Below are 27,140 nucleotides of genomic sequence, written 5' to 3' on the forward strand. Positions count from 1 at the left end.
TATTCCACTGAGGAAGTTTCTGCTGCCCTGTAACATGTCTTTCGTTTGACTGAGTGGAGGTTTTTCTTTAGAGAACAGTATGTTTGTATTGTCCTTTGCTATCACATGACACACTCTTCCAAGTGGATGTTTTTGTGGTAGCTGGACACCCATTAACAAAAGTAATTTGTACTTCTAGTTTACCATGACTTGTTCTCATTTAAGATTCCAGATTATTATTTATTGCTAGCAGAGACAGTGCATTGTTTAGTAACTTTCTTAATCAGAGTAAAATTGAGTAGCATACTGAGAGTTTTAAAAGACATGCCTCGAAGTTCAACACTTCTGTGCACTGGGTCATTACTTTTTGAGTATGTCTTGTTCTCTGCTTTTGAACTATCTAATGTGGTTGCTTTATTTCTGCTTCCTATACAGTGATAACCTTCAATGAAATTCCTACTTTTCATAGCCTTACCTTGGATAATATTAGCTAGATGTGGGAGAAAAAAATCCTTCAATCCTTCAAGTGGTTGAAACAATAATTCCTAGTAAATCCCTTTGCCAATTTTACTTATTTTATGTGAACGACCCTGAGTAAGTGAAAGATTTTGCTGTTTCACCCAATTTCCTGCTTAGGAATTAATGTTGCATTCTGCAGGGAGACTTCTGTGCACTTTGTAGACAAGTGATGCCTGCATGCTGTTTATTCAGCCAGCTTCCAAGATTTGCTCATCTCTCATCACAAAAACACAGTGGAAAGTCTGGCTCTGGAAATGTTTACTGATTCTAGTCATGGACATCCTCAGTGTTTTAATTTTCTGTGTGTCAGCAGTACTTGGCTGACAGATTCCCTTCAATGAGTCAATCTTAAGGCATTCATTTTTCTTCAGAGCCACAGAAAAAAAGTCAAGTCCTGTCTTTTAGTGTGCATTGCCCTATCATGCCACCAGGATCTTTCCATCAGTCCCCTGGCAGTTGTTAAAATGTTGTTTTACCTTTTGGAGAAAAAAAGGGGTTTATGTGAGATGCGGGGTATTTTAGCTATATATTTACTCAGATTTCCTTTTAACATTTTCTGTTTTCTTTACAGAACACTGTTGTTTCTTGGATTCTGTCCCGAATGCATTCCTTCTGGATGTTTCTTTGACCTGGTTTTCAAATTCCTGGTTTTGTCAGTTATTTCTGAATTGATTTGAATCTTAACTTTTGGATACTTTTCCTCTTTGTTAGAGGAGACGCAGCATTTGAATATGCTTTACTTGCTCTTCTGGAATTTCGAGTAAGCAATTTCGGAGACGTTAGGAAAGGTGTAATCTATTCCATGTGTGTATAGATTCAAAAGACTTCTGTCATAGTCTATTGTTTTGTGAATTGTCAAGTTTAGCATAAAGCACTCAGCAAAGCATGTAGAAACAGAACTTTCTGAGCTGCTAAGGGGGTATAAAATTCTTTGAAAAGAACACACTCCATTATTGGATGCTGTCACAATTTCATTTCTACATTTATTTGTTGTCATTAACTTCTATGCAGTTTTAACAAAATTGCAGCATAGAAGCCCTTATATGACTTATTACTTTGTTTTTTTTCCTGTGGGCTTCTGTTATCTCTAGGCCACATTTTAGCACTCATGTAGGAGATTCTCCAGTACTTTCTTTGCTCTTTAGTCTTAATAACCCCTAATTAACCGCTAGGTCCTTGAGGACCTTTGGTTTTGTCAAACTGTTGATATAAAAAAAGTTAGCAACCAGTCATTGATCAGATGGTTTCCATGGGAGCATGGATTAAAGATAGCAGTACTATATTACAGGCTGATTAAAAAAAAAAAAAAATTCCTCTGACATGCTTTTTAATCTTACTAACTAAAGATTTGCAAGTTATTCAGCTTTCCTCTTGTGCTACTTTGCACACTGACTGAAAAACCTTTCCTCACTGATTGCATTGGTATTTGCTGGCTATTGTAGTGTCTTGTTGCTCCACTATGCATTTATTGCTGGGAAGGCTGCACAGGATCACAGGTCTGAGGGCCTAGAGAGCTAATGAAGTTACCCGGGATAGAGGGGCAGGCCTGGGGTGAAGAGTGAGGGGGCTGAATTGCCTAACATACATGCCCTGATTTCTGCACTTATGTCCTACATGAGCAAAGTGAATGTGATTTGTAATGGAATCAAGAAAGGATTTAACGTGTGTTAATGTCTGTCAGGGCATATCAGAGCTCATTGCGTGGGCTCTGGTGTGGTTTGGCAGCACGGTGTGCAGCAGGTTTGGAAAGCAGGGTCGGGGGACACAGGCCCATTGTACACACATATAGAGTTAAATCCCTATGAGTTTACAATAAAGCCTTGGTCTAGTGTTTCAGGGAGCTGGAAAGCAGAAGTAGGGAACCCTGCTTGCTCAGATCCATTTCAGATGGTGTCATTTAGCACTAGGAGGGAAATGGGAACCAGAGAGCTGCAGGTGTCAGCGTGTGCTAATGAGTATTTATGAATATGCAGGACACCTGCTGTTGTCAGCTGTGCTTTTGGCTGGCCATGGGCACTTGGGGTTAGGAATCTGGCTTTGCCTGGAATTAAAGGTAGGTATGAGTGACCAGATCACTGCATTTGTGTGAGGCCTTGTGAAGTGGAGGGCTCCAAATAGGAGTTATGTGTTTGGGTTGCTGGTGTAGGCTTCCTGCTGTGGGTCAGGTTCTTGCTTTGCTCATTGAGACCTCTGAGATGGTGCCTTGTGCTTGGTCTCTTCTGCTTAAGCTCTCCCAAGTGCTGTGTCCTCTTCATAAATGTCTGTCTCCTGAGAGCTGAAATAATGTGTTACTGTATGCAGTGTGGAACCATATAATATTTGTGTAGCCTTGCTGAGCTTCAAACCTTTTGCTACATACAGTACCAAGTCTTTGCTGACTTCTAGTGTGAAAAATCTTGTCCAGTTCTTTAGAGTATGGACAGGTGGCTGATATATTGCCAGAAGTTGGATTTAATTTTTAAATTGATTTATAGACAGTTATCTATTTTCTTGTATGACATCCTGTTCTTAAAGTCATCAGGACCATTGCCTACCATGATTTCATAAATACCTTTCTGTGTCAGGTCAAGACAATTTCCTTTGTTCTTTATGATGATGAAAAATCTCTGAACTCAGAAGGTAAGAAAAATTAAATTAATAGCTAGATATATTGTTAAGTTTAAACACCAAAATAACTGCAAAACCAGAGAGTAACATCATCATCTAAGACATCCAGTGTAGAACCATAGTAGAAGTCCAGTGGCAGAACCGCAGGATTCCTGTTGAAGTTCTCAGGTTGCTGTGGAATGAAATTCTTCAGTGTAATCCTGTGGGCTCCTGAAAAAGATTCTTTCATTGCCTTTGGATAAATGGTTAAAAGCCCAAAGAAGAAAAGTAAAAATAAAGTGAAATTAGCTGGAATTCAAGAAGTAGACCTGTGGCTGTCCTGTAGCATAGTGCTTTGATCAAAGGCAAATCCAGTCTTCAGACAATTGCATTAAGCTTGTTACTACCATATTATCTGATTCTTGTGTGGCTTAGGTACAACGTACATAAATTGCCAGGAGCATGATACATTACTCTTGCAGATCTTCCTAAAGATTGTTGACAGGCATGGGTTAAAATCAGGTTAAAATAAATTCCACCTGAGAAAGGATCTCAAACTGCTGAAAGTCTGGCCTGATAAAAGCCACACCTAATTTCCAGAGGCTAGGATATCAATTAGTGGCTTGATTGGGAATAGGTAGATACATGTCTCTTTAGCTACACCTAGAAGGCCTTTGTTCAGTGTGGTAAGGATAATTGAGAAGGACGAATACGGTAGAGGGAGAAGCAGCTCATGGAGACCTGCTGAACATCTTTAATCAAGTACTGTCATTGCACTATTGAAGTTCCACTAAAGTGGAAAGAGCAGGGAGTTGTGGGGGCATTACAGAATTAAATCAGGCAACTGCAATGGTATTATGTGGGCTCACTTAAAATGGTTCTGATAGGCATATCACATATTACATGAGACCGTAGATATTCAGATGGCAAGAAGTGACTGTTGTGTAATTCCTACGTCAAATAATAGGGAAAAACAACACAAATCTTGAGTAGCTGTGTACTATCATCTACTTTTTTATATGATCTTATGTATAGGAATGCTAATAAAAAAGCAGATTGCCCCAGCAGTGGGGAAGCAGCATCTTTGCCCACTCAGTTATTTTGATGGAGATAGCAAGATCTGGGGCATCAGCCAATCCTTGCGACAAGCTGTTATTTCCTGGACAGGATGGTGCCGGTTGGCAGGCTTACTTTCATACAGAGCAGCTGGCACCAGCTGGCTTTCAGCAAGTAGGGGGGGCCACAATGGTGGTCTTGCTTGGGACAGACTGGCAGACTATGAAGTATTGCCCATGTGGGGGCAAGCTGCTGTTGATCAGATCTCATGGGGAGCGTTCGACTTTGCTGTCCTTGCTGCTCTGTTGTGGCCCGGTAACGGATGTCTCATGGCTGATGTAGGCAGTATGGTTGCATTAAGACAAGGCTGTCCTGAATTTGCACTTGCTCAGGACAAGGAAACAAAACTAATCCTGCTTTACAAAGGTGAGTAATTTACTTAATCAAGCTCCTTGTCCCAAGCAGAGTTTGCAGAAAAGGGCATAGGATAGATGGCACTGGAGACAATCAGGTGTCACTTTGGAAATGGAAGCATCCAGCTTTGGTTGTATTTTACACTTTTGCTTGAGCTGGGTTAAGAAGTTAGCTGATAAGGAGCTGTGATGGTTGAAAGGAATTGAAATTAATTTATTTTGTATATGCACTCCAAAATGTTCATAAATATATACAGAGAGAGAAGAATAGCAGCCATGTTCTAGAAAATAAATTGTTTCATAGAAAAGACTATGTTGCAGTACTAGGGAAAAAACATGCCTATGAAGATGTCTCTGTGATATGATGCAATGCTAACGATAACATTTTGCAATAATGTATAACTTCTCCACAAGCTGTGGAAATTCTTGATGACATGGAAAGGGTGGAATAATTGGATTAGATCATACTTGGAATAATGAAAACTGGGGGTCTAGGACGTCATCCCCACTCTTCACAGGCTTTCCTGTAGATGCTATTACAAAAAGGTTATTTAAAGAAACTTGAGGCAGTGCAAACTTTTTGGGAAAAACCCAACAAGCAAGAATTGAAGTAAAGCACTAATTATTCTGTTCTCAGCACAAAAATCATTAATAGCACAGCGTCCCCTGAACAGCTGTTGAAAACAGACACTTGGAAGTGCTTGCTGTGGCAACAGTGTGTGGTTTGATTATCATTATAGACAGGGTTTTCAAGAGTAAATAAAATGTTGGATGTGATTTAAAGCAGACAAATACAAGCAAATAGGCTTTGATGAAAAATTGTTTTGAAGTTCCCATGCTCTCAGGTGACTGTTCCCTACGTGGAGTAGTTTGTGGATTCCCTCCGCCATAAAACAGTGGCTGGAAAGAACAATCTTGACAAGCTTCCTTGAAAAAGAATGGGCAGTTTGATTTTGTGCTGCAGTGTCAAGTTCATTAGATGGACTCTTGAACAAAGAAGTAAAGCTGAACTTCAGTGGGAGAACACTGCAGGGAAAAGTAAGACATCTTTAAAATGAGGAAGTACAGATGTTTGATATCGTTTACAGAAAAGTTCAAGTGGGAGGCTGTCAAACAGCAACCTGCCTGGTTTTTATGGTTTTGACTTTAATGAAGTGTGGTTATTTCGGATACAAACACCACAGGCATGAGCACCCTCTGCAGGATGTTTAAAGGGGTTTCCCACGCGCTCCCTTTTGATTTTTAAAGGTTAGGTTTTTTCATCCTTAAGGCTGGTGTTTTTCCCTCGCCATGCTAGCAGAGTTGTGAAGTGGGAAGCCCCGACACTGACCTGTTACTGCTGACCCCGGAGCCCCTGGGGCGCTGGTTTTCTCTGCGGTGGCGCTGGGGCGGACACTGGATGGCACTGTGCGGGGTTTGTACGAGTGGGCACGGTCGTCCTGGGCGTAGATTTGTGTTCCGAGAGCCAGATTGCCCCGTGTACAGGGCACAGAAAAAGTGGCTTTCATTAAAGGCAAAGGGCCGTTCCCGGACGCTGCTCCGCCGCCTGCGGCTGCTCCGGGATTACTCCCGGCTCCCCGGGAGGAGGAGGAGCCGGGGCCGGAGCCTGCCGGGGGCGGGAAGGGGCGGCAGGTTTGGGATGAGGAGGAGGAGCTGGAGCGGCAGGAAGGGTGTTTCCCTGCGCAACTCCCGGCTGAAGTGACTCAGACAGGAAACTCCCTGCCAGGCGCGGCCCAGGAGCGGAGCCGCCGGGCCGACGCGACCCTCGGCGGCCGGGCCGAGCGGAGCCGCCGGGCGGCCGGACAGACAGACAGACGGGCTCCTCCCGCCGCCGGGCAGCGCCGCTCCCGGGAGCCGGCGGAGAGCGGGTGAGCTGCGCTTCCCGGGGCCCGCCCGGGCGCCTTCGCCCCCTCCCCCGATTTCGGCCCCCCATCTGCGGGGCCGGGCGGCTCCGCGCCCCCGCCGCGCTCCTCTCGCTGGTAACCGTGAGCCCCGTACTCTTACTTGGGGTTGCTTCATGCCCCCTCGGTATCTGGAGCTCCCCGGAGCTGGGAGGTGCCGCGGGGGTCCCGCTGCCCGGGGCGCGGCGGGAAGGGCCGTGCGGAGCCGCGGGCGGGCGCTGCGGGCGGGCGGCCGTGGCCTCAGGCGGGTTGGGTTCCTCAGCGGTGGGCACCTAAAAGCCATTCTCGGTTTCTGTTTCTGGGGGTAAGGTTTAGCTTGTTCTCTCTCGTGTGTCTGCAGCACTCGAGTGGTCAGTTTTGCCTCCTGGGCTGTCTTGGAGTGGGCTAGATGGGGAAAAAATAAAATTGAAAAGCTCTGTGCAGGTTCATCTCCCTCTTCAGAGGAAGGAGGTGATCTGTAGTCTGTCTAAGGACGTGGAATAACTTCCTCATGAGGAACTTGAGAATTATCCAGTAAAAATAACTATGCTGTAATGACAGCAGCACTGTAAGCTTGAAAATCCCCAGATGGATGGTCTGCCACCCCATCCCTCCTCTAATGAGCAGAGGTGAAAACAGACATGCACTTCATCTTTCTGAGTATTCCTGTAGTTCATCAAACATCTCTGCTAATTTTTTGCCTTTCAGTAGGCTCTCATTGCCTTGATTTTTATTCCTGTGCTGTTTGATGGCAGGCTGAAGTAGCATTTAGACTTGTAAAGGGTTGTTTGTGCCAGCAAGGCTGTTGGGAGGAAGTTGTCTTTGTGGGATGCAGCCAGTCTGCCTGAAGTGCTGGCTGGAGAGCGTGTATTGGAGGAGGAGGAAAGCTAGCTGGAGGAATTTCTTCTTAATTAGAAGGTTATACCAGGCTTTTCTGTAAACTGTGGGAAATGGAAAGCTTAGGCTAATGAGGACTCCAGTCCTTATTGCATTCCAGTTACTTACTTGGCATAACTTTATTATAATAAGCTTACTGAACATATACATATGCAGTGTTGTGTGGTAGTGTTTTCTTCAAAATTGAATTTATAATAATGCTGTAGTGCAATTTGGCAATCTCTGAATTATGTTTTTATTAATTGTGCTTAAACTGTTTTATGCTCATGGAGTGTCTGAGCTGTATGATAGAAAAAGCATTGCTGCTCCTTACTTAAGTTCTGATTCTTGGCTTCAATTAAGTACCGCTTTTACGTCTAAAAAACTTTTTTTTTAAAAAAAACACTTTTGTACACACGAAGTTTCTCCTGTTCTAATATAAAAAACTCTAAGCTTTCCCAGGCAACTGGTCTGTGAATTCTGGCTGGTATAGGCAGCCAGTTGTCTCTGTAGCTGCCAGGAGGGAGGAGGAGGAATTTGGAAGAAGTCTGTACAGCATTGGGAAGGCTTAACCCCAGTATCATCAGAGCTTGCTTGGCTTGCCCTCTAAAAAGTGTATATCAGTCTTTGTACCAGCTTAGATTTTTTTTTTTTAATAGGGACTATGTACTTGATGGAATATCTCTAATGTACTTTGGTTTTCAGGCTGTCACAGCTAATTTATGTATTCTGAGAATAAACCTCCCTGAGTCTTAGGAAAACACCCAAATAATCCCACCCCCAAAATCCCTGCTTGAAAGACTTTGTTTTGTTTACAGGCCTAGGGTTTGTCAGTTTCTTTTGAGGATCCTGATGTGGAGAGTGGAGTGGTGTTTGAATGGAGTGGTATGCTCAGCTCTGCTAATTGAAAATTCCTCCCATAATAGATATCACAGCATTCAAACTTAAATGGAGCCAAATTGTCTAAGTTGTTTAATTTTTTTTTAATGTATGTTATAAGAAAGGGAATGTTTCATGAACAATTCAGACTTTTCAGTTTTTAACTTCTAGATGTGTGACTTATAAAAAAGCTCATACTACTTTAGTGATTTACCTGTAATATTCAAAGTATTCATTAACAAAATTCTTGTTTCTTCAGTTTGCCTTAGATGGAAATTGTCCTCTGGGCTTAACCCAACAGATTCTCTTGGTCCATTATGCTGACTTTGTAGCATGATTAAGTAATTACCAGAAATCTGTCCTAGCTATGTGTTCCATGTTAGATGTTTGTCTGATACACTCATTAAGTTTTGGTTAGTGCTTTGTTTATTCATTCTGAGAGAGAATTGTCTTAGAAGGTGGCTTGTTCCTGAGGGTAGGTTTTAAAATCTTGCTGTAACTGTCTTGTCAGAATCATCTGATTTTTATTTTAAAGTTTGTTTCTCAAAGATTTCCAAGATATTCAGTTTGAGGTGGAAAATTCAGAGTGGTTGGAATTGAGCTGCAAGGTTGGAACAAAAAGATGGAACAAAAAAATCCCAACAAAGCTCGTTTTTTGTTGGAACAGTTGTATTCATCCTCTGGCCTGAAAACTGCTAGAACTGCTTGCAATGCTGTACAAGAGAAAACTAATTTCAATGTAATTTCCATGCCTATATGTGCATGTCAAGTGGGTTTCATTTTACAGTTTTTGCCCTATGTTCTCTGGGCAAGTTCTTCAAGTGGTTCCTTTGCTGGACCAACAAGTAAAGTAAACTTGAATGCTGGGCAGCAGGTTTTACCCTGCTGAGTTGGAAGTCAGCTGTGTGATTGACTTCACTGCTCGGAACAGTGACTGTGTGCCCTTCTGAATTTCCACTGTTTATACATTTTAAATAACTGCAGCTACTATGGCAATCCCCAACTTAATAAGCAATTATGCTTGAACCAAGGTAAGTGCTTGTTTACCTAGGGATGCTGCAGGAGCTTGGCACAGCCCAGGCGTGAGTGGCCAGTGAAGTGGCTCAAGGTGGATCCATCTGTGCGTGTGGGATTGTGAATTATTTGAATAGTCCCAAGCTTCCCTATGAAGGTTCTCAGGGATGGATGCAAAGAGGGAAGAGTAAATGTAACAGATTTCTAAATTTCTGATCTGTAGAAAATATACCTTGTTTCAAGTGGCCTCTGGCATTCTTTACTCTTGAAGGTCACCTTGCTACTTTTTGGCTACATTGTTATTTGTGTATACAACAAATAAAAGCCACCTATCCTTCTCCTGGTTTTTATGGAGAGCTGAGACAGTAAAATGAAAGAAGGACATTTAAACATTGTGAAATATGACTGTATACCTACAAAAACTCACAAAGAGCTTGGTGATGGTGCTTTATATTTTAAGCTACATACGTCAGTCCAGGATTCTTCTTTACTGCACATCTGCCCTTATTAGAAGCTGACATTAGTAGGGCTCGGGGGCACACTTTGCTGTGTAATACTGATAACAGAGTGCGTATTGATTTGCTTTGTTAAAACGTAATTCCATTAATCCACATCACTGCCTTTCTGGTGGTAAAAATAATGTATGATGCATTGATGAGACTTGCTACAAGAAGACAGAGGTTGCAAAACAGCAGTTAATCTTTCTATCTCTTGGCACCAAAAATGTTGTAAGATATTTTGGGTAGCTCCTTATCTCTTGTAAACACACTGGCAAAAATCGTGAAGCATGTTTTCTTCATAAGACTTGAAAGATTTTTCTCTGTGTTAGTATATACTGTTTACTGTGTGCCTCTGTTATGTCTGTAAATATGCTTGCACTCATAAGTATTTGTGAAGAAAATCCTGTATTCACACACTTCAATGTTTTGGGGGAAAAGTGGCTATCTTGAACTTAAACTGTAAAAAGTAGAGTTGTGGTAAAGGTTGGTATGGGACAAATAATCATTAGGCATTTGCCATCTCAGAAGAAACCCCCTTTCCCTCAGGCTGAGCATCAGCAGGATATCAAGTGAGTTTATAACTGTGTAGCCTTACTGCAGAAGGACCATTGTGGGAGAGGTGATTTAAGGTTGTGGGCAGCCGAGTTGAGCACAGATCTGGCTCAGGCTGTTGGAGAGGGAGCCCATCTCTCCAAACCTTCCCAGCTGGAAGATGGTGGTGCTTCCTGCTCTTGAGGAGCAACACTTGTATCCTGCTGCTGTATCCCTTCCCCACCTTTTCTGTAGCTGTTTCATTGTGCCAGACCTCTGCTCCTGCTGGAAGGGACCCCAGCAGGACATCAGTCTGATGGTGAGCTCAGGAGGACTCTCAGGGTGGAAATCCCTTCATTGCTAAACTAACTGCCTGCCAGGCACCTGCTGTGTGGGACTTTGCCAGCTGTGGTCTGCTGTAGATTTGCAGCCCTCTTAGTCAAGCTGTGATGTCCCTGCTGTACTCTTGTCAATGGCTACAGAGAAGTAAAAGTGAACATGGTAGTTTTTTGCCTGGGTGGTTGTTCTGTGGTTCTCTGTGTGTGTGTTGCCAGGACAGGTGCTCTGGCCTAGGCAGAGCTTAAAGTGAGTGTCCTCCCCAAGAGTGGAGTTCTACCTGTTAACTTTACTAAAGCTTTTCTTATTCACGTAGTCAGGTAACACATATGGAATTGGCACTTCTGTTCTTGCTTTCATCAGCGGTAAATGCCAGGGCAGCAGGCTGTGGTACCCTCCTTTTCCCAGTTTGGGAGGGCTCCCAGCTTACAAAGTGGTTATTTGTGGGGTGAACTTGTAGGATTTCTTTCCTTGAGCCATATACTGTGAGATTTTCTCAGTTTAGCAGTCTGTCTTTCAGCAAGCCTTTCACGTGGCTGGTTTTTGCAGGTCTCTTTTCCGTCACTGTTGGTCATGGGGTAATAGAGTGACAAACAAACTTTTTAAAGCCACTAATTGCTCATTTGGTGAAAAAAAAAATGCCATCCCCCCTCGTCTCCCTCCACTGAAAGGCATCTTAAGAATTCAGTCAGTGTTGTAGACTTCTGCTTACTAGATGACACTCTCTGCAAATGATTAGCAGGGTTGAGTCTCAGTAATGTTCTTACGAATGACTTTATTCTTAAGTAAAAGAAAAAATTAAATGGTGCTTTTGGTTTTAGAAACAGATTTAAAAACCAGTACTGTGGTTTTGTGTTAGGACATGAGTCTCAAGAGTTGACATGCTAAGTAGTGATTCAAGCTGTGCAAATGACACAAGGTGCTTTTGGAGATGCTTGCTTTATACTCTGCACCTATACAAGAGATTTTTTTTCAGGGTTTAGATAAAAATATGTTAGTGCTGTACTTCAGTTTAAAATACTTTAATTCTGACAGGGACATGGATGCTTTGCTGGCAGGAAATAAAAATGCTCTTGACCTGAAGCTATTTATAGCCTCTTTTCAGTATAACTCTAATTATTTTAAGTGGTTTCAGTGATATAAAATCAATAAGGAGAGTACACTGAATTATAGATTCTGAGTGTGATGTTCAGGCAAACTGTCATGACACACAGCTCAAGACAGATGTGAATTCTTGTCAGGTGATATATGAAGTAATGCTTTGGATGAATTTTCACTGAAACTGTGTATTTTCTTGTATAAAATACTGCAGGTGATGAGCTCTTTCTGAGGAAAAAGATTTTGTTTTCTCTTCTACTCTGTTCTCTACTATTTCCTTAGGTTTTGTGGTTTTTTTTTAAGAAAACTATTAAACCATTATTTACTTCTTGTCTGATTCACTCTCTCCTCACAGAAATGCACATAATGGTAGATTTTTTTAAACAGCTTCTGAAGCCTATTGATTTGGTTTTTTAAATTTTGTTTTCTTTTTAAATACTGTAATTTTGCAAAATTGTACATTATTATTGTACTGATTTAGATAATAAATAAAAAGCTACTTTTAAGCATGGGTAGTACAAATTTGCCTAAAATATCTTCCAACTTACTTTTCAAATGAGGCTGTGTAATTTTTTTAACTGAAAGTGGAGAGTATTGTATTGTTGACTTACCAAGTACCTACAGGTATAGAGAAGGAGTGGGAATGACAGCAGACAGCCTCTCTTTCAGAGTCATTTTACTAAAGCCTTTGTTCAATTTTTAAACTCAAAATAAGGCAACACTGAAGTCAGAGCTTCAGCTGCAGGCTTGCATGGAAAAAACCCACTGGATATAATGAATGCCTGTCGTGTCATTGGGGGACATATGCTGTAAGAGGAGGCTGGATGCAAAATGCAGAGGCACTGTGGAAGAGAGACCTGGGGGGCTGCCCCTGCCTGGACAGCTGCCCCCAGCAGTGGGGGGTGGGAGTCCTTCCCACAGGCAGGGGTGTTGCCAGGCAGACTCCCCTGAGAAGCTATAAGACTGACCCTGGAGCAACCATCTGTGTAACTGGGCTAAGGAAGAGAATGCTGTCCTCCCCTCTCCTGAGAAAACAATGTTGGTTTTCTTTATTTCTCTCCATTCTTGTGAAATAGAAGTACAGAACTCACATGCTTTATCAGGAACTGTAGTGATAGGACTAGGAGTAATGGGTTCAAACTGAAAGAGATGAAATTTAGCTAAAAGACATGGAAGAAATTCCTGACTGTGAGGGTGGTGAGGCACTGGAACAGGTTGCCCAGAGAGGCTGTGGGTGCCCTATCCCTGGAAGTGTTCCAGGCCAGGCTGGATGGGGCTTTGAGCAGCCTGCTCCAGTGGATGGTGTTCCTGCTGATGGCAGGGGAGATGAACTGTATGGTCTTTAAGGTCCCTTTCAACCAAAGCCATTCTATGAGTCCAAATAAACAGTTTGTCTAAGGCTGAGGGCTTGTGTTGCTGCTTAGATGGAAACCTGAAGCCTCCAGACTCTTGTCTGTCTCTCCATCTTTGAGGCTCATCTCTTTTACCTGTAACATGACAGTCCTCCATCTGCTGGGGCGCTCAGTTCCCCTGTCCCCAGCTCCTTTCAGCCCATGTACACAGGTGTGCCCTTTTTGATTAAAGTTCCAGCACTCTGTGTACACCAGACACAACGGGCAGCCTAGGAAACCCATGCTGAGCAGGTGTGAGCAGTCTGTGATGGAAGACTTCATTCTGAGCCATGCCAGGCTAATCCCATGTGAACTTGCTTTCCTTTCTCCTTTCTGGGGTGGTTATTGCTTTTGCTGCTCCTTTTCCCATTCTTTGCAGAATGTTCACAGTGGGAGTATTACCTTTGCTAAGAAGTGAGAGAGCTTTTCACAGCTGTACTTGTAGTTTTCACATGCTGTAAGTGCTGTGCTTCAGTGCTTAGCTTCCGTGCTAAACTTCAGTCTGGTCCAAAGCACTGCTGTGCAGCGTTGCTTCCTACCACCCGTGCAGCAGCAGGATCAGGAACAAGTACAGAAGAAATGCTTGTTGAGAACAGCTGCAGGAGAGAGCAGCATCAGCAGAATGCAAAAATGGCAGCAAACTGAGAAGATGATTAAAAAGTGTTGTGGAGGAGTGAACTGGGTGAGAGGAAAAGAATGCAAAAAAGAGAAGGTGAGGGGGTTGGTCAGGAAGGTGAAATGGTGCAATTCAAAGGTGTAATACCAGAGAATATTAATAGGGTAAGGCAAGCAAGTGTAGCAAGACAGATCTCAGCACACCTAACCTAGAATGAAGCAGTGCTTCAATCTCTAGCTTCATTCCGGTCTGAAGAGAGGCCAAATATTGCAGAAGGGGGTTCATTCTGTACATTAGTTAGTTCACTCAGAACTAACTCAGTTCTGTGAGAGTTCATTAGTAAACCAGAACAAACCCTCTCAGTCATCTAACCCCATCAACAGCAGATTTTTTTTTTAAATTTTACATTTGTGACTTAACTTGGGCTTCAGACTTAGGTTCGCAGATAAAGCAAACCAAACAAAACATGTCTGTGAATTTTTATAACACAAGTGCCATTGCAGAGGGGGGTTTGCATGCTGCAGGACAAACTTCGGAGACAGGCCCTCCCTCCTTGTTCATCTAAGTGGGATACTTTTGGAGGAAATTTTAGAGGCTTCACCCATGCCATCATAATGGATTCTCAAATAAGTGGAATGAACAAATTAATTTTTCATTTTTGAAGTGTGTGCGTCCTCCACTCGAGCTTCCTACAGAGGGATAGTGTTTCACCCTTTGTTTTAACATCAGGAAGTTGTATTTCTCTTCTAAAGCTTCAAGATGTGGAGTGATGTTGCAGATGCATGGTACTGGCCAGGCTGCCCTTCGAAATACCTGGTTGTTACTTGCTGCTTCATCATAATCCACTGCAGATGCTGCTGCTGTAGAATTAGTATGTGCCCATCCGTGTGCTCCTGCTGGCTGCTAACATGGCAGGAAAAGATAAATTCACTCTTGTGGTGCCTAGCTAGCAAAAATATAGTGACTCCAGCCGCATGCTATGGTACAGGAGTGCTGAGGTTGCACTGTGTTCTCTAGTTGCGGGAGAGTTTTCTTACTGATGCTGTAAAATGAGTCATTAGTAGACATACACATGGTGGCAGGCTTCAGGAAAGGCAGTTCTGGACTACCATCACTCACCAGTCTTGATCTAGGCTTCATTCAAAGAGCCCGAGACTCGCCCATTCCGAATCTGCTGTGATGATAGTAGAGTGCCACACCTTCCTTTTATTGGAAAGTGCTTGAATTCATCCAGGGTATTGAAAGGGAAATTACTTGACAAGCATAACTAATTGTTCTCCTAGTCCTGGTGGTCAGTGTGTCAGCAAGCCATTTCAGCTCCATGACAGCATCCTTAACAATGCTGTCCTTCTGACCCTGGTTATCCTGTGGGAGGAACAGTACTGATTCACTGAAGTGTGGCTTTTATGTTGCATTAATGGTGCTGCTGTTGCTTACTGATAATGCCCAGAATTGAGTTTTCCAGGTGATAAGACTGGTGTATCACTGAGCACTTGAACCTTGCTTGCACAATCATAGCACAGGCATTGCTTTTATAAAGAGATGGCAGGGAGGGGGATTGCTTGCTGTTCCCTGCAGGTGACAGAAGCTGGACAGGTAGCAGTGTGTATTGCATGAAAAATTCACGTGTGACTGAATACAAAGAGCTTTTAATGTAGAAAGCTGAGATTTTCTTTAAAAAAAATTTCCTTCCATGCTATTAGCCTTATGTTCTTCCCCCAGTCTGTGCCTGCTTTTGGAAGCCTGCAGTTATTGTGAGCCACATCACCCTGTAGGAGTCTAACACTAAATTAATCGTTTCTATTATATGGCCGTTCTTCTGGGACTTGCTCTGATGTTTGGATGGGATAATACAGTGCTGGAATTTTTTTCTCTTTTTCACGTTTTAAGCCTTTTTTAAAAATTCCATTTGCAGATGTATTTTTGAAAGCTTAACAGTATGCCAAATCTGTTGCACAAAGGACTGTCAGCTGCTGTTTGCTTTCTTCTGTCTTTTACTTTAATCAGGCAGGGCAGTAAATGATGTGAAAAGCATTTTTCTTTGCTCCTTCAGTTTATGCAAATCTGTTGCTTAGGAACGGAAAGGAGCTCCAGTCCCAAAAGGAACATCTTAGGCTGATCTGCATGGCAAAAAGGCAGATTGTCCTGTCCAGAGCACAGAGAAAGAGCATTCTAACAGAGAAAATCCATCGTGTTGCTGTTCTCTGAAGTGCTTTAGCTATCGGGATGTTAAAATGTTTTCTTCTCAGTCTGAATTGATAGGTAAGCAGTTGAATGGCTGAAGTGTTTGAAATTTAATTAAAATACAACTAAAAGGGAGTTTTTGAGAGAAATCTTGCAGGTTTGAAATAAAAATGAATATTTTCATAATTACCGTACTGCTTGTGGAAGAGAAAATCCATTCCTTTTGTTCTCCTTCTATTACAAGGACCCTTTGTGATTGGAATCTCATGGTTTAAATTGAGTAGGAACATTACACTGAATATTTAATCACATTTTCATAACAGAAAAAAATATTTAATTGATTTTCTGCAATCCAATAACATAGAAAAATGACACAATGGGACAAAAAAAACCCCAAACCTGATAATGTTATGTTGCTCTAGGGATAAAACTTAACTTCTGCTGCTGTGCTGACCAATTCTATTCTTGTGGGAATGTTATCATTAGTTGTCATGGAGTTAACTGTGGTTGGTCCTGAAGACCCCAGTTCAGCAGGCCAGTCAATCAATCATCCTTTTAAATATACTTTCATTTGAATTTCTTTCCTTCAGTGTGTGGACTTTGTGAACTGTGGAATATATTTGCTTCTCTCTTTTTTTTTTTTTTTGTGTGTGTGTGTGTAAATAATATGCTTCTTCCTCTTTAACTGCAGTGTGTAAAATCTTCCCGATTTTCATCACAGAATTCTGTCCTTTTAAGTAGGGTAAGCTTTGATTTCTTTATGCAAAAGGCATTTACTTATTAATATTTATATTAATATATAATACTTTATTTTAGGCAAAACCACTCGTGAATACATATTTCAATTAATGGATTGCATGGCAATTTTAATCTTCAGTATCCATGATACTATATTTTAATTTAAGATTCAAAGATTCTGCTTTTGCAGACTTGGGAAAGAAGAGACACCATGTCAAAGGAAGTTGCCATTTAAAGTGTAGGCACACTTCCTCTTTGTCTTATTTTGAGCCTGGGAACATGTACAAGCACTTGGAAATCAAATGCCTCTGTTCAAAACCAAAATGTGTCCAGTGGACTGCAAAAAGGCATGGGGCATCCCCTCCCAACATCATTTTTCAGTCAAATGAAACACTATTTTCATCTGCAAAGTCAGAAAATATTCAAAAATTTCTGCCGTCCAGCGATTTTTTGTCATTGAAACTCCACCTTAATTAACTCACTCTTTGGCATGATGCCTCTCCATATTTTTAATATGAAATAGTTTTTTTGCCACTTTAAATTCTGGTCTTGGAGAGCTTTTTGGGTTACGTAGAGAATGCTGTAACCAAAACCAATTCCCTGGATGTCCCAAAACACCTCTGCTTCCTTGGGCTGCATTCTCCAGCTAATATTTGCGCGTGTTTTATTGCTGGTGGACATGTGCTGGTGTCCAGGGCTTATGCTGTGCTGGGTGCAGCTGTAGGTGGGGTGTGCTGAGCACATCTGCTTGTCCCACCCACAGGCCTCTGAATGTTCTGTGGTAACTTCTCCTGCCATGGGGAGAGAGAAACTGTGCTTGAGTGGGTCAGACTTTGCTGATCCCAGCTCAGAGCATGGTGCGAGGCCCCAGGCTGCAGCTGCAGCCCAGAACTGCTGATCCAGCCCTTTATGACCAGGGGCCCCAAACTCTCCTCTCCAGGGCTGGGAACTTGCCCTGCAGTTTGATGACTATAGGATGTGTTTTTCCTGGACTGTTTCAGGCTGTTTGAAGTGTAAATATCTGCATTTTGAATGGATGTATGCTGCATTTAAACTCAGTTTTCTATGAGCTTTTGCTTAAATAAAGTTAACAGATGTGGAGAACTTTTCTTTTCTTTTTTTTTTCCACTAAGAGGTGCATTTAAGATACTGGTATAGTGTATAGCATGGTATCAAGAATGGTGAGATAAGATCAATGCTGATATTCCTCTGACTCTTCTCATCCTGAGATTCAGCAGTGACTCAAATCTTTGCACACTCAGCTCTTCCCATGTGCCTGGCCAGCTGCTGTCAGAGGTGCTGGGATGGATGTGCCTTTTGGGGCAAGGAGGGAGAGGGTCTGTCAAAAGAGACAGTAGCAGTAGTTGGGCTGCTGTGAAGAGTACAGGGCTTCAGGAGAGGTTTGCTCTGCTGTCACGGCAGAAAAAAAGTGCCAGTCAGCTGTGGAATTTAGATTTTAATTATTTTTGTTTATTTCAGGGAAGTTTAACATTGTTACTCCAACTTCCATAAAGTAAAGCAAGAATTGTCATAAAGTAAATGCCTCTGCTTGCTGTGTCTAAATCTTCTGCAGTTGGCTTTCACTGTAGCTTGATATTTTCTACCTTTATTTTTAAAGCTAAGGGACTGAATTAAACTGTTTATCGATTTCCTGTGGGAATGTTCACTTGACAATCTTAGTGCAGGCGATAATGACAGTTTGCAAGTGTTTTAAATGGCATATGTACCTGTATTCTCCAAGGACTTTCCATTCTTTCCCTGTGTATTTTCAAGATACTCAATATACCTTTTGGGTTTTTTGCAATGTTTTGTGGTAGCATGATACCAACCTCATCATCTCCCTACCTTGTCTAACATAACCATAACATTGCATCTGATAAGTTTTGTGGTGAAGGGCTTTATTTTTCACCAGTAAGTAGATATCATCAAACCCAGTTATTTGAGGTAGAACTTTGATGTTGGGAATCAATGTCTTTTTGAAACTCAGCTGGATAAATTCATAAGACCATTAGAGGACATTTCTGAGAAGTCTTGGCCATAGGCTAAAGAGGAACTGAGTGGTAATTTCTATACTTTTAGGAAGATCTCGATAAGGGTACAGTTATCTAAGTTCATTTGCCTTACCCACATTTATATAACTTGGTTGCTAGCTACAAGTTATATCTGTTGGATTCTATGCACTCCTACTGAACATGTATAAGAACTGTCTTGTATCATCAAGCATATTTTTTCCTGTTTAAGCTATTAATAGGCTGAGTCCTGCTTAACTCTATCAATGAAAGAAAGCTTAAAAGCTTGTTACTTAACTCTCTAGTATTTGGGGGATTTTTTTTTTTTTACCTCTTAAGTTTTAGAACAGAATAGTTACAGCAATCCTTTCTATCACAGTGATTCTGAAATTAAAGTTCTATTATCTGCTTTCTCAGTCCTTATCTTCTGTAGTTCTTATTGTTTCTTCTAGTCAGTTTTCCTTTTTTTTTCTTTTTTTGTCCAAGACATTTTCCCTATAATTTGCTCCTATTCATATTTTCTTACAAATAATCTGAAGCTTCAGGAGGCCCAAAAGAGCATGGCTGAGAGATGCACGCTGGCTGTTTTTTGATATGCTTGGAATTAAGACTACAGACCTTTTGCAAAGACTTAGACATTATTCTGTAAGGATGGAGATGTGGAAATGGTATCTCTACTAGGATTGACAATCATCTCTAGATACCAAATCAATGTTGTTGGTAGGGCACTGTTTACATGCAGTTGCAGGGCTGAGAGCAATGGTACAGAATTATGACATTTAAAAAAAGGATGCCAACCATTTTTTGTGAATATTTTCAGTAATCATCCGGTTCTGAAGTTAAATCAAAACATAAACAATGCTAGAGGAGTTTCTTTTTTTTTTTTGACTTGATTTTTCACATGGACAAAATGTGAGGGAAAGCTCAGTACACTTCTCAAAAACACAAGCTGTTCTGAGCGGGTGAGACCCATGTGGTGCTCATCTCCTTCAGAAATGAAGAAAAAGAGGATATCCTAGTTTAAGCTAGTCTGTGGCCTTTCACTAACATACTAAAAAAACCCAAACCCTGGGACTGATATCTCTTGACCCTTGGACATGGTGGGACTTGGTACTGTGAGGCTGAAGTTCTTTTCAGTCTGGGATTTTCTTACTTGAAAATCCAGAAAAAGGAACTGCGAATCAGCACAGGCATTGCTCTTCCCTGCTTAGAAAGCTGTGTGTGCTCATCAAACACCAACATTTAGCGAAACAGCTTGCTGGTGTATGTGATTCTCTCTCCTCAAGGGAGAATGTCAGACCATGAATGTTGAATGTTCACTAATTAAGTTGTGTTCAACCAGGAAAACATGTTCTTGTTCATGCATTTTTACTTTAATGCTTTAAGAATGGGTCATAATCCTGAGATACCAAAAAGAAAAATGTTATTTCAGAAGTAATACTTACATGTCTTCTGCCTGAGGAAAGCTGTCTGGAGAAATTTCATATGGGTACAGAACTGAAAACACAGCTTTGTAGGAATTTAGTATGAAAAAAAAATCTCAGTTTGGGTAAATGTCCTCATATAACTATAATGATGAGTGTGACTACAGTATTTTAGTCTGTTCTCATTTATATGAACTCCTAATCAAACTTTTTTTAAGTAAGTCTGAAGTTTCTTATGTTCTCTGTCATAAAAGAATCTGTTAAAATATTAGTTCTCCTGCCCAGTAATTTCATCTGTTAAAAACTCGTGACTATTAAGGAAGTAGAGCTATCCAATTTTGTGTCTTGGGAATTTTAGCTTTTCTTAAATTAATTTTTTTGAGCTTAGGGGAAAAAAAAAAATCTGCTTTTGCCAGCCCCTGATCATTGTACATGAGAAATAGCTGTTGCCTTTTGGAGCTTGCTTATCAACGAAGATAAAGAAGGAGAGAAAACCCCTGAGCCAGTTCCAGCTGTTGCCCTGCCATTGCTGTTGTCAAAACTCCTCTGCTCTCTTCTGGCTGGGCAGAGGGGAAATGTGAATCACACTCTTGCAACGTTTGCAAATGTGTCAAAGCTGGGCAGGAAGGAGCTGCTTCCTCTTTCATGTCTTGCTAGATACTGGAGTGCAAAGGCTGGGGAGCAGGGACATTGAGCTTGGCCAATGAACCACCAGGCCTGTGGATACCTTTGGCAAAATCGAAAAGCAGAGCTATCAGCGAGCTACCTCAGAACAAGAGGACGTTTACAACTGTCTGTGCCCAATGGCTTCTGTTTTCCTGCTTTGAAAAATGCTGATCTTTGGGAAATCATGCTGAAGGATTTCAAAAAATGTTCCTTCCTGTATTTCTTTTCACAACCCAGAGGGCAGCAGGAAGCTTTTGTTTCTTACTTGCACCCCTGACCTGTTAGTGTGGGTTTCCTAGACCTGTGCTATTAAATAGAGGGCTGGGATTTTGGGTTCTATTTTTAGATTGTTTTCTAAGTATTAAAAACAAATCCATAGATAGTCTAATGTCCAATAGTCTGAACATAGCTGATGCTGAAGGAATATTCCTGTGCAGCTATAAATATTGAGGCCAAAATCATGCAGGTGTGCTTTCAGAATTGGGATGTTTGGGCTACATCTTCAGAATGTTCACCTGTAGTGCTGAGGAAGTACAAGTCAGGAGCTTGGATTTTGTGAATACCTGGCTCTATTCAACAGGGGCCCAAGAGAAGAAGGAAGATGTGTGGACTGGGGAGAGGGTGATGGTACTTACCTTGCACGAAGTGACACCTCCCCTTTTCACAGATAATTGCAGCAGTTTTTGGTGTAGAATGGCTGGCCATTCTTCACTATGGGTTTTAGAACAATTTTTGTAGTGCTTTCTTGGAGCCAATGCTTTGTGGCCATTTGCCTGTCTGGGTGGGGAGAGGGCTGTGGGCCCGTTGGTCCCACTCTTGGCACATCCCAAAGCAGCTGCACACAGGGCGTTTCTACTTTGACAGGGAGGCTAAGGAGGAAGAAAAGTGTCAAAGGAGGAAGAAAAGTGTCAAGTTGAAAGGAGCCTCTCAGTTAATCTGTTTTCTTTTTTAGCTAAAGCTTGATTTATAGATACTCAGATTCATCTGTAAAGTACCTATAGATAGAGGCTCATCTGTAGATGTTCTGACTACTTTGCAGCTCTGTTTCCTCTAGGGTAAAACTGTTCAGTCTGACCTCCTCACAGGACTTTTGCCAGGCCATGGAAGTTTTTTGGCATGCATTGATTTATTGAAGAAAGGACACCATGTTCTTCGCCGGTCTCTAACTTGAGAATAATTGTGGTTCTTGTGTTGGAGCTTGATCTGGGTGTAGGCAGGTGTTGGGCAAACATCCTGGCACAGGTTTGCCAGCCAGCACTCCTGTCAGTCCAGTCCTTCACCTCTTTTTTGTCTAGGATCACAAATTGCACAATATGAGCGGTGGTTTATTTATTTATTTTAACAAAAACTGATATGCTCAGGCTGGGAGCAAGGTTTGGGCTGGGCATTCAAGAAGAAACAGAACTATGAATCTTTCTGTTGGTTGTTTTTGTAAAGTCATTGGCAAGCTCTCTCCATATGTGGAGCATTAGCTTTGCGGCAATGGCTTGGTACACAGGGTTGGTCTCGGGAGATAGACAAGTAGTCACTCCCGGTTGCTTTCTCTCCTTGGGTTTGGGTTTTGGTTCTGGTATTTTTTTTTTTGTCAGCTGAGCCCTTCCGTGGAGGTAAAGCTGTGGATCTTTCTGCAGGAGTCTATAATTAGGCAAGAGAAAGTGAGGAGGTGTTTCTGCCAGGCCAATAAAAGTGCAGTGGCTGGTGGGGTCACCAGCCCATACCACCTGTCTTGAAGTGAGTTTTTGTCAAAGCTGCATTGGGATCTGCTTGTCCCCCCCTTGTATCTGGGGATGGAACTGCTCCTTGGATGGGTGCTCAGTGTTCCTTTCCTCCTTGTTAGAGCAGAGGGCAGTGCTCAGCTGCTCCTTGCACCATAGGTATAAGGTTTTTCTCTAGTAAATGGGGGGAAATAACTTGCAAAAAAATTAGACATCCTGGTTAGAGATATAACCTTAAAAATCATTTTTTTTTCACTCCACTGAGGAGAATGAGTAGATTGTTATACAAAAGTAGATGACTGAGTTGTTCCACCCCACGTTTTCTTCCTAAATTTTCACAACATCACAGAAGGGTAAGGTTGGAAAGGACTACAATGGCTCACCTGGTCCAACCTCCCTGCTGAAGCAGAGTCATCCTGGAGCACATGGTACAGGATTGCAGACAGACAGTTCTTGAGAAGTTCCAGTGAAGGAGACTCTACAGTTTCTCTGGGCAGCCTGTTCCAGTGCTTGGTCACTGGTCACAGATGGCCCAGATTTCTTTCCATTGTCCTTCTTCATTCAGAACCCCAGGCAGCAGCAGCAGTCAAAGGTTTATGGAGATTGCCATGGCCCTGATGGGTCTATCATCAGCTACCCAAAGCAGATCTGGCTGTCCTAGGACATGAAACACTGGAAACTGCTGGCACCTTTTCACAGCCTGGTCTCCTGAAGATGATATGGTTGTAGAAACTGTAATGCATGAAGTTTTGAAAGTACATTGCCTCAAACCTGAGCTTTAGAATCATCATTTCCTCTATTTTTTATCTATTTCTGGTGTCCAGCAGTGGGGGAGGAGAAACATTTCTCGAGTCCTAAAGGTAAGGATAGGGATGTTAGTCTGAAAAGTTTTATTTAAACTTGTATTTGAAAGTCAACTGGGTTTCTGTTTGACTGTTTCCCTTCTGTTTTGGTTGAAAGGAAACTTCCCATATAAATAGTTGCCTGCACCTCATGTTACTCATTTGTTTACCATGTATATATAGTAACACATATAAAGTTATATCTATGTGTATACATCTGCATATCTACATTTATGTGTGTATTTTCTAACCAGGTGCAAAATGACTGCTCAAGTAACTCTGGAGGATGCCTTGTCCAATGTGGATCTCTTGGAGGAATTACCATTGCCGGATCAGCAACCGTGTATTGAGCCCCCACCATCATCTCTTCTCTACCAGGTATTTTCTCAGTAGAGGAAAAGGTTTTTCCATTTCCCAGTGCTGTTAAGAAAGAGTATGTTTTGCCCAAAACCAAATTGTGTTTATATGGGCAATAAATATAAAAATTCTTTTCATAGAACCATAGAATGGTTTAGGTTGGAAGGGGCTTTAAAGATCATCTAGTCCAGCCCCTCTGTCATGGGCTGGAACACCTTCCACTAGAGCAGGTTGCTCAAAGCCCCATCCAGCCTGGCCTTGAAAACTTTCAAGGATGAGTCAGCCACAACTGCTCTGAGCAACCTGTTCCAGTGCCTCACCACCCTCACAGTCAATCAGTTCTTGCTAATACCTAATCTAAACCTACTCTTAGTTTGAGTCCCTTCCCATTTCTCCTGTCACTACCTGCCCCTATACAAAGTTTCTCTCCAGCTCTCTTGCAGGACCCCTTTAGGTCCTGGATGTTGCCATAAGGTCTTCCAGAGCCTTCTCTTTTCCAGGCTGAAAAATGGCAGGTTCTCAGTTTTCCTTCATAGGAGACATGCTGCTACAGAAGACTTAATCCCATGTTTTCCCTTTCTCTGCAGCCAAACTTCAACACTAATTTTGAAGACAGAAATGCATTTGTCACTGGTATTGCAAGATACATTGAGCAAGCTACAGTCCATTCTAGCATGGTAAGTAAATGTTCCAATACACTCTTTTGTATTACACAGAACAGAAGGAGAGGGATGTGTCTTCTTGCAGTTCATTAAAAGAATTATGGTCACAGAAAACAGGTTTCCTACTTCCAGGGGGAGCTAAGATGAAAAAGTGTGTGGCTTTTCTGTTTTTTCAAACACACTTAAATTTTTTTAAAATTGCCTTTCTTTTTGAACAACTAATGTTGTTCAGAGGTTCCCCCTTCTTTCATGGCATTCTTGGAAAATTAGGAATATGTCTTATAATTCTAGAGGCCAGTTCACAAATAGTGGAATGGGCAGATAAAGCACCTGGTTACATGCTACTGAAAATTATGTATGTTTACATCAATCTACTTTTACAATGATATGGTTACTCCTTTACCTGTTTTGATTATCTGGATATTGTTGTACCTCTCCTTTGCCATGTAAAAAGTTGTTCTGCATGTGCTGACACTTTCATCCTTGAACATTCCACCTGGGGTCCCTGAATTTAAAAAGAAGAATAAACACCATCCCATCACCCTCCCCCACACCAAAATCAGCATTTCTATTTATACTTATGGATCACAGTGTCATTAGTTTTGGGAAGAAGGAGCAACACATAAACCAGTCTAATCTGGAGAGATAATAACTGATGATGTATCATTCAACATGCAATACATGTGTGTTTGTACATACACATTCTGATAACAGAAACAGGTTCATTTGGAAAAGGGCTTGGAATGACAGAAGATACATGGATATAATCCTTTTGTACTACAATTCTTAATTATATTGAGTGTCTTCCCTACAGAATGAAATGCTAGAAGAAGGTCAGGAATATGCAATCATGTTATACACATGGAGAAGCTGCTCAAGAGCCATTCCACAGGTAATGGATGAAAACTCTACTGTCGTGTGATGTGTGAACTTCTGTCTTGTTTTGGGGTGGAATTACACAGACAGAGATTTGTCAGAGGACAAAGTGGAGTCTGATTTGATTCCTGAATTGTTAAGCTGGGCATGTGATAGAACAGTGTCTTTTGGCATTTGGGGACCAGTTGGACCTTATTTTTTTTATAAGGCATCTATAGCAATACCTCATGGGGTTTGTGTCAGTCTTACTTTTTGGATCAAGAGCAGTGTAGGGGTAATGTTAAAAGGAAAACTTTTAATTGTGGGATCTGCTTGAAGTCAACATTCCTGCTCCCCAGGTTAATTCTTAAATTCAAAACAGGTAGCAGAGCATGTAACGATTAATATTCAGGTTAAACATGCAAGTTTCTAGACACTTCTGCTCCAAGGTAGCCACTTTCTAAAGGTCAGAGCTACACAGTGCTTTCTTGATCTGTAAAACTCCTGCTCTGAGTAGGGCACAAGTCAGCTTCAAGTGTCTGGGAGTGGCTGTACAGGAGTGGGGTGGGAAGAATATTAAGAGGCGTCAGAAAACTGAACACAATTATTGCCATGAGTTGACTCCTTCCTTTTTTTACAGATTTGTAATGCAATTATTTTTATACTGAAATGCTAGGAATGCTGATAATGTGGTTTAAATATTTAGAGTGGAAGTCAGGTAATGTGTTTTAATTTACAGTTTTGGCCCTATTTTTATGCATGATTTTGAGCAAGTGGCTTAAGATGGAAAGGTTACACCCTACACACCCTGCAGAGGTGTTTGACAACTAAATTACTTGCTGTAAGGTACAAGGAAAATCTTAGCTTGTTTTGGGGTTTTTTTTACACACAGCTTAAGATTTGCATAAGATTACCAAACCTGGAAATTTTTGTATTCAAGTTTGTCTCTTTAGGATGATTATGCATTTTCTCAGGATCTTAGTTGCTGAGGCTTTATCAGGGAAAGTTCCAAGTATAACAACTTCTTTAATTATCCACAGGTTAAGTGCAACGAGCAGCCTAACAGAGTAGAAATTTATGAGAAAACTGTGGAAGTTCTGGAGCCAGAAGTCACAAAACTGATGAATTTTATGTATTTTCAGGTAAAAGGAATGGAAACAAAATTTGTCAGTAGGCTTGTAATTTTATATATATTCCTGCTTTGTAAACTTCATATTGTGTGTTCAGGTGCTGAAGCTAGTCATTATATCTTAGAAAAAACACACCATATTCTCTTACAGAGGGGCAGAATTTTTAATGCCTGTCTTAAAAATTTGAGTCAATCTCCATTAAGACTTTCAACATAAAATCAAATGTAATTGCATATAGTCCCTATGCAGCACAGGGGGACAGAGATCTGTCGCTTCAGGAAGAAAGGAAATAGAAATATAATGTGTTTCACACGTATAATAAAAACATCTCAGCACAGAAACCATTTGCTGTGGAGTGAGGGATCCACAAGTCTGGACAGCAGAGCAGCAGGTGCAGCTTTGCTATGATGATTCATAATTGAGGCAAGCTAACCCCAGTTGTTGTGACCTGCCAGCCACCCGAGCTGGAGAATAGCAGTCTGTCTTGCCTTCTCCTCCCTCCTGGCAGCTTGCCATCTATCTCAATGGACCGGGGATGTTTCCAGGCATTATTCAGAGATGGAGCAGCTAGAGCCTGTGAGGCCTGGAGCGCACAGGAAGGAGGAGACTGTTGTACTCAGTAAGACCCCCAGTTGGGGAAGACAACAGGAAATGTTACATTTCATTCAATCTCCTTTCATTCAAGCAGATTAGAGCTTTAAAGTCAGAACAGATTCCTTTTTATGTTTGAAGTTGCTGTCTTTTTGGTATTTGTAATCTCCATCTGAAATGGCCCTGGTGTGCACCTGCAATTAAGCCTTCAAATAAACATGTGCCAGGATGACTTAACAGAGCTGGCATGTACAGTCTGCTGTGGATTTTTGTTTGTTTGTTTGAAGGGAGCA

At 41.6% G+C, this 27,140-nt stretch overlaps 1 protein-coding gene across 2 annotated transcripts in view; it reads left to right on the plus strand.

Moving 5' to 3' along the window:
• Window positions 1–6,236: 6,236 nt before the first annotated feature.
• The window catches only part of CYFIP1 (cytoplasmic FMR1 interacting protein 1), a 74,722-nt gene continuing 53,818 nt past the window's right edge, over window positions 6,237–27,140 (plus strand). Inside the window, exons 1-5 of one of the 2 annotated variants that reach the window (XM_038157890.1) lie at window positions 6,237–6,421; window positions 23,507–23,630; window positions 24,197–24,286; window positions 25,086–25,163; window positions 26,167–26,268. In XM_038157890.1, coding sequence (XP_038013818.1) covers window positions 23,514–23,630; window positions 24,197–24,286; window positions 25,086–25,163; window positions 26,167–26,268 — 387 coding nt within the window. In that variant the 5' untranslated portion in view covers window positions 6,237–6,421; window positions 23,507–23,513. The remainder of the gene's footprint in view (window positions 6,422–23,506; window positions 23,631–24,196; window positions 24,287–25,085; window positions 25,164–26,166; window positions 26,269–27,140) is intronic. The other variant, XM_038157882.1, reaches the window with a different exon arrangement.

Source organism: Motacilla alba, chromosome 1 (assembly GCF_015832195.1).
Source record: "Motacilla alba alba isolate MOTALB_02 chromosome 1, Motacilla_alba_V1.0_pri, whole genome shotgun sequence".
Lineage (NCBI taxonomy): Eukaryota > Metazoa > Chordata > Aves > Passeriformes > Motacillidae > Motacilla > Motacilla alba.